The 14,127-nt window shown below is 39.2% G+C and overlaps 2 protein-coding genes across 3 annotated transcripts; one reads left to right on the forward strand and one right to left on the reverse strand.

Annotated features, from left to right (window-relative positions):
• Positions 1 to 790: 790 nt before the first annotated feature.
• On the forward strand, positions 791 to 7,336 carry LOC106742575. Its single transcript, XM_014615675.1, has 5 exons — positions 791 to 1,003; positions 1,148 to 1,488; positions 2,286 to 2,557; positions 2,920 to 3,157; positions 3,245 to 7,336. Exons 1-5 carry the CDS (start codon positions 975 to 977, stop codon positions 3,421 to 3,423), a joined length of 1,059 nt encoding a protein of 352 aa, XP_014471161.1. The 5' UTR covers positions 791 to 974; the 3' UTR covers positions 3,424 to 7,336.
• Positions 5,737 to 13,862, reverse strand: LOC106742576 (protein yippee-like 1). Of its 2 annotated transcripts, none has more exons than XM_014615677.1 (5): positions 13,778 to 13,862; positions 9,363 to 9,693; positions 9,167 to 9,210; positions 8,444 to 8,552; positions 5,737 to 8,368 (listed from the first exon to the last, which is right to left on the reverse strand). In XM_014615677.1, exons 2-5 carry the CDS (start codon positions 9,462 to 9,464, stop codon positions 8,279 to 8,281), a joined length of 345 nt encoding a protein of 114 aa, XP_014471163.1. In that variant the 5' UTR covers positions 9,465 to 9,693; positions 13,778 to 13,862; the 3' UTR covers positions 5,737 to 8,278. The 2 variants fall into 2 exon arrangements, with proteins under 2 accessions (XP_014471163.1, XP_014471164.1); XM_014615678.1 differs by lacking the exon at positions 13,778 to 13,862 and adding an exon at positions 13,463 to 13,549.
• Between the last annotated feature and the right edge of the window lie 265 nt (positions 13,863 to 14,127).

Here is a 14,127-nt window from a genome sequence, read left to right on the forward strand (position 1 = left end):
ATCTTGAGTTAATCACATCAAAAGTAAATAATGGCAGTACTCATCTAGAAAATCTTTTACTTTTGACAATCAAAGAAATACAGCGCCTAATCAACGTAACGGATTTAATCATTCACAGCAGAACTCACAAAACTGTAATGACAGTCTCCTTCTTCCCACTTTTAGGGGAATAGGCGTTATTTTTTATATGCAGCCGTTATTGTGATATGCAGCCAACATGCGTAGTTCCCAAATCGATTGGATTAATGGTGGCGTCACACAAAACGGCACTACCGTCGGCAACCAAACGGACTGCGCATTCTACTACACCCAACGCTAGTGAGAAAGAAGTAAGGATTTAGTGATTTTTATTAATTTATTAATGAAAGAAAAGAGGCATTCACTTGTTGTTAAATCCAAATGCAAACAGAAGAATTAAAATATTTCAAACCCTATCATAGAAAACCTAAGCAAACTACGTCATTGATTATTAGTTTACTATCTTCTTCAATCACATATTCCACGCTTGTCCAAGTCGTAACACTAATGCCATTTTCAATTTATTAACTCGAGCAACATCCCGATATTCGCTGCAGTATTGCAAACTGTAGCAAATAGTACACTTAATATGAACTGTAGATTGCAATACTGCAAAGATTATTTGCCCGACTGCAGTCATGTGAACAAATCGGAAAAAAAAAATTCATACTGCATCACTGAACTTTAGTAATACTGAAATTGCGCAGCCTGTGAGATCCGAATTAATGCTCCGTCTAGATACACTTACATCTATGGCTTACATAACAACTGGAAACAAGTTGATGAGACATAACAATGGTAACCTCAGTAGTCGGTCGATCGTCTCCTGTTTATTATTAGGTTTTATAATTATTTTTTTTTATTTTCGCTTTTGTTTGTGCGCGAATTTTTAGTTCAGTTATTACATATTTGTTTGGTGACAATTCAATAGTTATTTCGTTATCTTATAATTAAGGATGAAAAACGCTAAAGTTAAGAATACAAGGTATGCCTAAAAAATCAGTCAATTCCTTCAAAGTCTAAGTTGTGTTATGCATATCAATCGGTCGTTTATAAAATTAAACATAAAATTACTCACTTGATAAAACATTTTGTATCACAGCTTCGTAACATAATGTTCTCTTTACAGAGCATGTTTGGAACATTTCAGCGACGAAGGTGGATATTTCGATGTTGTTGTACGACCAATGTTGCAACAAGGACACGAAGGAGAATTATGCAGCTGGTTGAAAGAAATGAGTCTTATTCGTACAGTCTCCAATTGTCCTAATTGTAAAGGACGAAGTTTAGCATGGAATCCTGCGAGAATCGTTGACAAATACAGTTGGTCTTGCCCCAACTGTATGAGAAAACAATCCATCAGGGATAATTCCTTTTTCTTGGGGATAAAATGTGATTTGAAAATGTGCCTTCAGTTGATACTAGGATGGTGTCAAAGAATTCCCTGCGAAATTACTGCTTCGTATCTAGGTATTTATGTACGAGTATTTCATAATTCAGACAGCCAAATGTACTGATTTTACATATTGTCTGCTGTAAATTTTGTCAGCAGAAATACGGCAAAATCTGCCAACTGATCGATGGCAAAAATTGTCTGAAAGGTTCTGTCGATAGAAAACAAGCTTTGTGCGAATGCCACAGTATTTTGATCAGCGGCATAATGCTAACATTTGCTTATTGCGTCAATATATGCTGTACAAATAGAATATTATCCAATCGCATTAACAAAATCTAAAGGATCTATTGTAATAATATTAAAATAATATTAAAATTCTCATAAATTTTACGTGATCATTATTTGTCAATTGAACGTTTTAATCGCCATGTTTATTCAACTTTTTCGTTTTCATCCTGATGTATACAATTAGCCTATCTTTTTTTTTTAATCACACAATATATATACCTCTCAAAAAAGGAAGGTTAACGTACCAACGGTTTGTGGTTGTAAATAGTTTGTAAACTTTTTTTCTTTCAATAACGTCATGTGATATTACAGTTATTTGAAAACAAAATTAATTTGAATAATTGTTTGTACTTTTTGATGGAAGGAACATATATTGGCTTACTTTTCTCTTAGAAAGCAGCGCACACAATGTAACATACGTTATTAATTCTAATTACCTACTCGTAATTGTTAGATGACGCGTGCGTTATATATCAGTTATGAGTAGAAAATTACAACAGGTGTTACATTGTGTTTGCTCGAAAGATATATGTGTGTGTGTGTGTGTGTCTGTGTGTGTGTATCAGTATTTGTATTATCATAGATGTCAAGAAACACGTAGTAAGAAAGATATACGAGCGGTGCGACGAAGTTTCCGCAGTCTACGTGAAAAAGCATCCGGAGGATTGGTTACTAGGTGGCGAAAGTGCAATATTGATAGTGGATGAATTTCCCAATGGCTATATGACAGAGCATCAACCAGATGTGAATTCTGCAAAGAAGCGCAATAATAACTCACACACCATCATATGTATCGCAGAAGTAAATACTATACCAACTCGCATATGGTTACATATGATTGAAGCAATATCAGAGGTAATTTCAACTCGTAAATAACGGATATTGCCGTGATCATCGCGCGAAAAATATTCTACGGATTGTCCGAATTGTACATACATATTTAATCGCAAAAGCAGCTGGGTTACCGATTACGCGTCTGATCGACTTGGCGGCGTATAGATGGCCCATAGATACACCATCTGCAAATTATGTGAGCGCGATATATATTAGCAAATATATTGTTTCAGTCGAGCAATTCGACATAATTTAATTCTAGTTTTTTACATGCTTGTGCTTCGCGCTCGGGCCAGTAATGATCTATCTGTACGATTAAACGTTCAATCGGTAATCTAGGGTAAAAAGCTACATCAGCCATTCGTATATGTCACATTTTGTAGCCACAAAAGATGGAGAAGCAACGAGCGGGATTAATAGACAGATGTAGCAACATGGTCGAAGAGGCTCTGAAGGAAATGGTGCGACACACGATACCAGGCAGTTACATAGTAGCTAATAATCGCGCGTGTTGTTGCAGTTACGAATCTTTGCGAAGCTTGAAGCAATATAAAGTTATCAGTGTAGAACAACTACAGAAATTCGATCCACCTGGTATGAGGAAACTTGTCGACAATCTTGGTAATTATTATTCTCCTCCTGAAATAACGTCCCTGTCTTTACTCGCATAATTGCTTTCTAAACGTTCCATTTCATATCACGATCAAGAGACGATCTGGCAAAGCGCCGTCGAAATCTGCGAGGAAGTTCAAGAAGCTACGCACACCTTAGGTCAACACATCATCGCCAGACATTTATGGAGACAGAAATTTGGTATGCCCCCTTCTACAGCGTTTCAATATATGCTGAATCATATCGCAGAAAAATATCGATTTTCTCAAGGTTAGAGATATAGAGACTCGATCGAGTCTTTTGCCATATCGTGATCACGTCGTACAAAGCGTCGTACAAAGCGTCTCACTTTTTAAAGATTGAAACGTTCGATGAGCGTGAGTGACCGAACGATCGACTGGAATATTGTACGTACGCGAATCCCACAAGTTGCCTTATTAAATATTTGCATGTTCGCAAAAGATGGATCGTTGTTGAATCGTCGTCGACGTACAATATGTGGGTCGTAATGTAATAATTACAAATATTACTATATTATCGAGTCTTCCAACTATATTATTGAGATATTCGTATTATATAAAACTTGTATAAAAGTATCAGTTGTGAGATTTCAACCGTACGGAGTGTCTGAGGAAAATACGCTAGAGCAAAATGGACACATTGTCGTCGGTGTTCGCAAAAAGCTGTACATGATGTGATTTTCAGTTTTACATCGACATATCAGAAGACACGAATCTATGACTTGATAGCCATTTCGGCTTTTAGATTTGACCTCCAAATATTATCGCAAAAATCATCCCGCGTATATCTTCTCTCTGCCATCTCTGAGTTACTATTGGTAAGAATATCGAAAGACTGAGATTAACGCCAAGACAGAATGTCGTTTCACACGATAAAAAAATTTAGCAATATTAGAAGATTGATATAAAATGATTGCAACAGCATATATATATATATATATGCGTATGTATGTTATACGTCGCTCTAGCGTCGTTACAGGTGAAATATTTTTATACGTTCATGTATAAAGCGATCGAATATATTGTATTTTTCATGCATGAACTTTGGTTAATTTGCTACATTGTTTCATCGTGGAATAATAAGAGAAATATATTTTGTACGTTTTTCTATATACGAGTAAGGGAACGAGTAATTTTTACAGCAAATAAACACACCCACACACACACACACACACACACAATACTGAAAATAAAAATATCAACATCGTATGATACACAAACAGAAGAATAGAGAGCGATTCATATGTTGACTTCGCTACGTAGATGTTACATATGATGTTGTAATTTCCATTTTCAATAGCGTGTTTTTTTTATACAAGTTTTTACTTTTTAAGAAATATTAATCATCGTGATCGTAACATATAATAAATTCCTCCGTATTGTTTGAAGTTTTTTTTTCCAGACGTTCCCAAATGTTGACATATGCACTAATTGAATGTGTAATATTACGTTTCATATATTTCATATGCATATTGTTTTTATTGGAGAGAACGTTCGTTTATATCGATACAACGTTACGTAAACACGTATTTTATTTCTACCGTTGGATGCAATCGTATAAGATATAGAATGGCCTGACAATCATGGCATGCGATATTTATATGTGATACAAAACATGAAACTTTCCGATGTTTGCGATAAAATGGAATAGTTATCGAAAAATCACAGTTAACAGTTAAGTAATTAATTTTATTCACTTATAAACCACTTTAATAAACAAATCGATATTCATCCTTACTCACCCCCCTTTAATCATTTTGACATATATGATCAAAATCATGATCCTAAGTAACACGCAATAAAGTTTCAGCCGTCGCCGTAGTTTGTTTAAATTATTAACGACAAAAAAGTTTGAAAAATATGATGTACCCTTACTTACCCCACCACGTCCTCGTTTTGCAAACAACCATGAAAAATTTCAAGTTATTAATTATTCAAAATGAATACCGACTCCTTTAATTAATAACTCAAAAACTTGCTTTATTTGTTACTTGTGTTATTTGCAAAATGGTTAAAAATTTTTTGTTTAAAGTAGTGTATACGACAACTGTTGTATCTAGCAACAGTATATTTTTAATCTGTCGCTAAATTCAATAGTAACAATAGCTGTGTATAATACTTGTAGATTAGGCAACTTCCCTCGTAGCATCGAATATTGCGGTAAGATTATAAGGAGGTTACAACTTTTAAGGCTCCTGGATAATCGCTATTTCTGTCCTTAGATGACGTCAGAAGCGAGAAAAATCATGCCAATCTATATGACAGTATATGTGGAAATAAAAGAATATACGCGCAAAATAACACGCGTAATCGCACATTTATAAAAATGTTTTTTTTCTTGGGAGATTCCCAAGGAATGATTCTAATTGACTACTTGAAAAAGGACAAAACAATAACAGAAGAGTATTATGCAACATTATTCGATCGTTTGAAAGAAGAGCTGAAAAATAAGCAGATTTATGCGCAAAAAGTATTCTTCCATTCTTCATATAGAATACATTTCAATGCTTCCATCACTGATATATTAAGTATATCTGGAATACATCAGAGGAACTCATTTGCACACAATTGTCTTCGATTGATTACTCTTTGTATATTGTTTCTTTTTTTATTAAGAACACGTTTTACAAAGCAAAATCTTACGACGGTGGAAGTGTTGAATGTTGGTGAAGCTGAAGACTACCGAGTTAGTGTTGGTTGATATATTTTAACGAGCTTCTGGAAAGGTGAGTGCGGATAAGGATATCGACACATTAATATAAAAAGTACTCTTTGAGTGACAGCGTGAATATTAGGCCGGCACATTCATTCGTCCATTCGTTCCTTCAACCATTCATTCGATCGATAGGTCGGTCAGTCTGTCGGTCGGTCGGTAAGTCGGTCGGTCCGTCAGTCGAACAGGCAGGCGGCAGATATTTTTCTATATACGCGCGAATACACTGCACTTTCATATGTAGTAGGCATTTGAAAGCTAAACTTTTTTTTTCTTTCTAGACGTAGTGAAAAATAGTGCAAAAAAAGATCACTGGTATTGTACAAATGTTTTATACAATATACACGCATTACCGCTTGACGCAATAAACGCAATAGCGCTATCTTCCTGTTAACGAATGCGCACACAGAGAAGAAACAATTTTCTATGTTGAAGTTGCGCGCGATTAACGTCATTAAGTAGCAGTTTCCGCGAGTCCTCGATTTAGTCGTTAAGTATCTCATGCACACACAGATGCAACTCGCATTTGCCTCGGACTCGTTGATCTCTAATAGTACAAGTGCACACGCCATAAATATATACTATAATTACAGATCAATTCCGAATGATCCGAATATTAACTACCTTTTCCTTTCGATGATTGTAACAAGAAGATAACAACGGAAGAGCGTATCGAGGAATATAGCAAAGATGGTAAACTCATATAACCAACCTATATAACGAAGTTGTGTGTGTGTGTGTGTGTGTGTGTGTGTGTGTGTGTGTGTGCGCGTGCGTGCGTGCGTGCGTGCGTGCGTGCGTGCGTGCGTGCGTGCGTGCGTGCGTGCGCGGGTTGTGTGTGTGTGCACATATTGAGAGAAATCCCTCTCCTACCCTCTTTCATATTCCCTCACACGCGCACGCGCATACACACCCATTCAAAAACTGTTATACGATATAGTCCAACGTAATAAGAAGCAGCAATTCCATATTATGAATAGATTTATCTATAAACTTCTGCTTGACAGTTAATTAATATTGATCCACAAAGTGAAATTAACACTTCTTTTGTGTGTGTGTGTGTGTGTGTGTGTGTGTGTGTGTGTGTGTGTGNGTGTGTGTGTGTGTGTGTGTGTGTGAATCATTTTATATATCGATCCGGAAACTACTACATTTTTACGAGAACAAAGTCTGCCACAACCATCGTTATTTGCAAATCGCGCGAATATGTTTGAATCTTATAAAATATTTACAAATGAGATCGATATTAAAAGAAATGAGCAATCACCTTTATATTTTTAATATTCTCTTGCGTGCATAGAGAAAGGCGCAGTTCCAAGATTTTACAACAAAAAGGTGTTATTGTACCACATCTTGCTCAGCCGATGGAAACGTTAACGTATTACAATATGATACTACTATAATAATAGTATATACTGGCAGACAAATAAGATAGTTTGGCAGGCATGGCGAACGTAAAATCAAATATATACATACGCGTGCGTGCGTGCGTGCGTGCGTGCGTGCGTGTGTGTGTGTGTGTGTAACACATAACCCAAACTTTTTCTTCTGTCTTTCTTAACATTCACTCACTCGCTTTCGTTCGTTCATTCGTTCTCTCTCTCTCTCTCTCTCTCTCGTTTTCTTTTTCTGCCGCTTCTCGCCCTCCATGATTATTTATTCCTATTTTCTATATATTCACGAAGTCCTATAATAATGTAATATAGGCTTTAGTACTCTATGACGTAAGCTAAACTAGAACTATACTACTGCGCCGTCTAAATACGACGTACAGTATCTTAATTAATATTAGGAATATCGGCAGTGAAATTCCAATGACAGACGCGGCAGGCAGGCAATCAGTCCGGCAAAATCTGTGGCACTTGCGCTGTTCCGGTGCGGATAAAACTGATTTCGGGGTGCCCCACGTGTTAATCTTTAACATTCATCCTTGACATGTACGACGCACGCAATGTCTACAAGAATAATGAATCAAGATTAGATGGAGAGAGGGGGGCACCCCACTGCTCGTACCGAGCAATTTCGCTTCTTTATTTCCACCATGGCACCTCCTTCGTCATCATATTCACCATCGCTCGACATCATTGTCTTATTCTATCTTTTCTTCGTTTGAAAAATAATTTCTTTGCGATACTTGGTGTGAAATATGTCCATCAACGATCACGGATCGCTAATGTGCCTTCGCTTATTCGATTTGATTAGAGTCAACAGAAATCGGTGACGAATTGTCCGAAACATAAAAATTACTAAGATTACAAATCACAAATGAAATCACAGACTTTCGTTGGTGGTTCGAATGGAGAGGGGTCGCACATTGCAATTAGAACAACATTGTAGGCATTGTCAGGAAAAGTTTGACAAGAGGCACAGAGAACTTGTTGCATTCCTCTCTGCTCTTCATTCCCATCCATTCTCCTTGATCATGTGGGCAAGTTCGATTATAAATTTCCCTTCCTTATATTTCTGACTCGACTCGAATGCGTGTTCCTAAAAATATCACATGAGACGATCAACGTTGTGAACTCTCTTTTGTACGAGTAATTAAGTCAACGGCTAACTAACGTATTTCCATCCTAAGGTGGTTTTGCAACATTCGCAATAGATATCGGCGACTGCGTGCAGCCCGGTCAATAGAACTCGCTCTTCCGCGGGACCACAGCCTACGTTCACCCTGAATAACATAAATATCATTTTTCAACATGTTCTCGTTGTGTATATGTGTGCGCACGCGCGCGCGCGCGCGCGCGTGTGTGTGTGTGTGTGTGTGTGTGTGTGTGTTCCAAAATACTTGACGCGCGCATTATTGAAAACAATTGGAACTATGGAATTTGCGTTTATTTCATATCGCGCGATACCGTATGCGACATCCATATTTTCGATAATGGATTCGTGTAAATCAAGTTCAAAAGAAAGTACAAGAATTTAGAAATTTTAACGAAATTTATCCGTTCATACAAATGCACAAGAAGAAATTTATTTAAAAAGAAAAAAGAAAAAAGACTGAGAAAGAAACTGTGCCTACCGCGATAATTTGTTATTACCGCGGTAATAACAATTTTTATCGAGGAAAAATGTTGACTTCAAGTCGAGCGAAGAATCGGTATTGTTGAAAAAAGAAAAAAAATGACGGCAGTTTTAAAGCAATTGTTATTATATAAAATATATATATATATATATATATATATATATATCTTTCGCATGCATATCGTGTCGGCATATGGTAGAGAACTTGTTCTATCTGACATTTTATATACTTTATATTTATATATCGTTCGATATACTTACACGGAATTAAAGAGATAGGCACGACCTTGACTGCCCTGGAAGGACTGAAATACCAAAAAAATACATAAAGTACCAAAGAAATACATTAAATTTCGTTGACGCATAGATTGAGACCCACACAGGAGCCTTGGCGTACTGATGATGAAAGAAAATATACGATACTCATCGTTGTTGGCTGATTGATGTACGCGCTCACCTTAGAAATGAGTTCGTCGTGATTGGCGAGATGAGCACGGCAGTGAATGCACGAGTAAGTGCGATGACAGGAAGGTAAATACGCTTGAAAAGTTTTGACCATGATGAATGGCGTATCCAAGCGGACGAGAGACACTGTCCTATCCTTTTGCCAAGAGCACGAGGATAGATCTCTTCCTTCGCCAAAATTTGCCTTTTATCCAGTGGAGTACACGAGACTGAAAGGATTTCACCGAAACGCGGGGTGGTGGTGCGATAGTGGCCCCGTTCACCGCCGCTTCGTACTCCGATCAGCTGTTGAGCTGGTTCAGACAGCGCCGGTTCGGGGACACCTGTAAAATGTGAGAACAAATTGATGCATCATTTCACATTTACAATTGCTTCGCGATCTTGACACACCATACACATGTTTCGTACGCGCGGAATCAAACGTACACACTTTTTTCTCGCGAATTCTTGAATTAACTGTAGACTAGAGTTGACTTCCCTCAAAAATTATATCATGGAAAACATCGGTCATTTTCAAGCTACGAGCGATTGAAAAGAAGAAAAATTCAGAAATCTTACTTTATCGAGGTATGCTGCTATTTTCAGGATATACCATGCCAACGATATATCGATCGTACGATTGTTGTACATACGTCGTGTGTATATGCACACGCATACATAATACATACATACCATGAGTACTTATTTACGTGCAATATACAGAAATAGATTACGGGGATTTAACACAAATGTACACTGATACACCAGAATTGCAGAACGGTTTCGTGTAATTTCGTTCCGTTGGCAAACAGATTTGTTATCCACTTTATTTACTTTTGTATGGAAAAAAAAGGGGGGAAGAAAAACGTCCGAGACAATGGGCCAACGCAGTGACAACCGTGTTGATGACGTTGAAAGCATATTGATACAACGTAACTTTCAAACGCAACAGCATCGACGCGTATTTCCGCGCGTATCGACTGCCGCCACGTGCTAGCGCGCGTTCAAACAAAGAGACAAGGCCGTTGTTATGAATCGTTAAAGGCTTTTTCCGTATATGGACGCATTTACTCCGCGTCGTCCTTCTTTGGCACGGATGTAGCAAACGTTGTTTCATAAATCACACATTCTTGCGAGATTCTCACTAATCGATCGGTCGCAACCTGTGACATCGTCTCTTGCTCCTTCGAAACATCTCGTACGAAATTTAATACGTAAGACGAACATACTAAAATTGAAAATCGCACCAGACGCAGCATAGATACACCGAGTGTAGCGGACAAAATTTCGGACAAAGTATCCCAAAAAAAAAAGAGAGAGGGGAAAGAGAGGAAATGCAACTGACTCGCGAAGAAGAAAACGCGCATGGGGGAACGAGTTTCCTAACGGATCGCCGAGAACAAAGAGAGACGGGACTTTAGCGAGTCGATACATTGCTCAGGGTCATTGCTACTCGTTGGAAATATATCCGCTTCTCTTTTATTCCGTCCGCGCGAGTACGCACGACAGCCGGCTTCGTTAAGTTTTCAGTCAAGACTTCGTCCGCGGACAGACGTCGCGGGACGTTGCTTCATAACACAAAGATGCACGTAAGAATCGTTTATCCTACTTCTGTACAACACAGAACGTCGCGAAATTATTGACTGAAACTTCGTTGCTATGTAATATTCATGAGAAAAAGATGAGCAATTTATAGATCGCTCGAGCGATCAAAGAGCGACGAAAGGGGAACAACTCGTTATGAATCGAACTCACGATTCTTTGTTTAGCCTCATTGAAACGCAAGCGGCAGGAGAGCGCGTAAAGAGAGCACAAATTTTTCTGTCCGATTATATAGACACGCGCGTATGTTGCGCAGAGTAAGACGAATGTCTCGCGCAGTGTCTGCGTCGCTCAGTGTTCGAGACACAGTTTTTCGTGGACGAAACCTGAGTGTATGAAAGATATATTTAAAGAATGAAGAGGGCGGAAAAACTAATTGTCGTCATCGTCAAGCAGTCCTTTTTTCCACGATACAAATGACGATCCAAATTTGAGGATAAAATTTGAAAAAGCAATTTAATTCAAAAGCAAATTCTGAACTTTGATTAACAAATTCATCCATTTGAAACAAATGGAAGTTTACTCAAAATTTTATCGCACGTTTTGCCCAAACTGCTTGGCAATATGCAAATAAACTTTTACGCTTGCGCTGCGTGTCTGATCGCCGGCGTCTCAATATGGATTTATTCTCCGTTGAATTTCATCCACTTGTTGCGGCTTTAATACAAAGATACAAATTGTCGCAACTTTGATATTTTTTGAAAAACGGTGCAACGATGTTTTTATCTCATTTTATAAATCTTCTACATCGGATAATTGCTCTTAATCTTTGTAAGTTAACGATCTGTGCATTGATGACCATTGTCTCGTTTCAACCCCATCATTAATTACAACATGTTTACCGTGAAAAACCGTTATCTTAAATATTCTTCTAATGTATTTTTGACGTAATTTTCCCCTATAAGATATAAACATATCTACAGGCCTGTTGGAGAAACGAGCGAGCGAAGGCTTGACAGTCGAAGGCCATGGTAAGAGGCAAAGCCCCTTTAGTTATTTATAAACCGTCTTCTATGCGAGAGTTTACACGAGTCGTAACCCTTCACCCCGCTCATCAACGATGCGAACGGAGCTCGTCTGAAGATCGAATAGCGGCAGCCATTGCCCTCCTTGCGACTCGTAACGCACTGATTATGGCGTGAGCTGTAGGCGGGGAAGAAAAGTTCAATCGTAAAGAGGCGAGAAAATTGCGCGTATCGCTGCGCGCGATGCTGTCGTGCACAGTCAGCTGATAGTCCAGTCAGCTGTAAATGTACACAAAACCGTCGTCCAACAGGTTTACGCGTACACTACATTCGATCGACGAGCTGTGTATTAAAAAGAACACCATAACGCTTTTATACACGTTGGCTCGACGGATCGGAAACCAAAGTCAACTTTTCGTCATACGACAAAACTAGCATGGATGTGCAACTTAGCAGACATTGAAAGAGAGAGAGAGAGAGAGAGAGAGAGAAGCAAGCGCGGTAGACTGGCGCTGTGAGTGTAGTCAATTCGGGTCATCGTTCTTTATCGCGTACACTTTGGTTTTCTCTATGGCCCGTCCGTAGAATATGGTTGTCGAATTATTCCTGAAAGATAAAAAATCGGAATGGAAAGTTTGCACAGTAGCAGCTGATATTTCTGAGAAAAGTGTTGAAAAATGCCTTTTTATCGAGATTAGATAGTTTCGATGCTTTCAAAATGCGACGGTCGATGAATTGGTTGCAAACCAATATGCATGCAAAACAACCCATTATTCCCTGCGACGTTTTGATGAACGTACAGTCGCGGACACAGAAAACTTGCAACGCTTTTTTTTTCGATTCGAAGAAGATAATGTATCTCCCGAGAACAACAAATTCTCCTTTCTACTTGACACGAGATGTGTGTTTCCAAAACAAAAAGTGTTGCGATCTTTCTGTGCCGTCACACGTGTGAATGTCTGCAAAAACTTGTCACACTCGTGAGAAAAATAAATAGCGAATATACTGATTATTGCGTTCCACCGGAATCGTGGAACAATAATCAAACTTGATGCAAAATATATACTTATGGAAATGAATAATTGGCTGTGAAAGAATGCAGAGCCAACAAATTGTGAGAGATCTGATAAAAACAGTTCGTTGAAAAATCGTTACAATTTTATCCGCGATAGGAAAGAACAATAATACGTCAATCACTCATTATATTCGTTGTTTACAAAAACAGAGGAGTATGAGCGAGAGAGATGAAGAAGGTTGGACGAAGTGAGGTTAGTTGGAAACAAAGTCGGCTGACTAGGGGGTGAGTGAGATGCGACGTGAGGTCGGGTGAAGTGAGGCGAGGCTTAGCGAAACGGGACGGAGGAGATGGGACGAGACTAGACCGGGTTAGGCTAGGCTAGGACGAAGCGATGGCGGGGCGAAGGCGCGGTAAGGTGAGCCGAGGTGAGGCGGGGCATGGCGTACGGAGGCAGCTGACAGACTCCGTCAGCTGAGAACGCATACACAAACACAATCCTTGCGCACCCGTGAACTTAATCGTGCGTACATTCAATGCGCAACAGCTATCGCCCTGTGCGAAAAAATGTCATTCGCCGAACTTGACAAAAACGGAGATATTGATGCGTAGTTGAACGGAGACAAGTATGGAGTACGCGGCGATTCTGGCTGCGCTTTATATTCACAGCGTCGACGTAGGATGGCTGAACAATTGCACAGAGATTCGCAAGCGTGGATCGCGCAGCATTGTTCCGAAACACTTTCACAACTGTCACGGCTGGCAGAGAATCATCGTTAAATTCGACAAAGACGCGTACGGTACGGGAGTAGAAGGAGGATGCGTCGAGACGAGCGTTGTACGCACCTCCATATGCATCCGTGACCGCGGCAGCGAACGACGACGCAGCTTCTTTTCTCTACCTTGCAACTCGGTGCTCGAAGCACGGATTACGGATCACGGTTGTTTCGTCTTCGCACAGTGCCACGAACAACAATGAGAATGACGACAACGGTTCGTTTTGATCATCACTAACGCGGAACGCTCACGTTCAGCAAATACCGTACTGCTGATCGGCTCAGCGTCGTTCGATTTATTTCGGTTCCAGCAGGCAAGATGATAACTCGTGCGCACGCGCCGAATCGCGCGATCCGATTTCGGACATCGCCGTTAGAGTGCGCGAACGTCCTGATTCACCAACGAGCAATAATGCCGAT

The sequence above is a fragment of the Dinoponera quadriceps genome, unplaced genomic scaffold (genome assembly GCF_001313825.1).
Source record: "Dinoponera quadriceps isolate SergipeBrazil2010 unplaced genomic scaffold, ASM131382v1 scaffold113, whole genome shotgun sequence".
Taxonomy (NCBI): domain Eukaryota; kingdom Metazoa; phylum Arthropoda; class Insecta; order Hymenoptera; family Formicidae; genus Dinoponera; species Dinoponera quadriceps.

Coding starts and splice junctions, on each gene's coding strand:
- LOC106742575 (XM_014615675.1), top strand. CDS start 975: ATGAAAAACGCTAAAGTTAAGAATACAAG. Junction 2,558..2,919: donor TGATTGAAGCAATATCAGAG/GTAATTTCAACT, acceptor CACATTTTGTAG/CCACAAAAGATGGAGAAGCA. Junction 3,158..3,244: donor GAAACTTGTCGACAATCTTG/GTAATTATTATT, acceptor ATCACGATCAAG/AGACGATCTGGCAAAGCGCC.
- LOC106742576 (XM_014615677.1), bottom strand. CDS start 9,464: ATGGTCAAAACTTTTCAAGCGTATTTACCTTCCTGTCATCGCACTTAC. Junction 9,211..9,362: donor ACGACGAACTCATTTCTAAG/GTGAGCGCGTAC, acceptor TTGGTATTTCAG/TCCTTCCAGGGCAGTCAAGG. Junction 8,553..9,166: donor GCCTATCTCTTTAATTCCGT/GTAAGTATATCG, acceptor TATGTTATTCAG/GGTGAACGTAGGCTGTGGTC.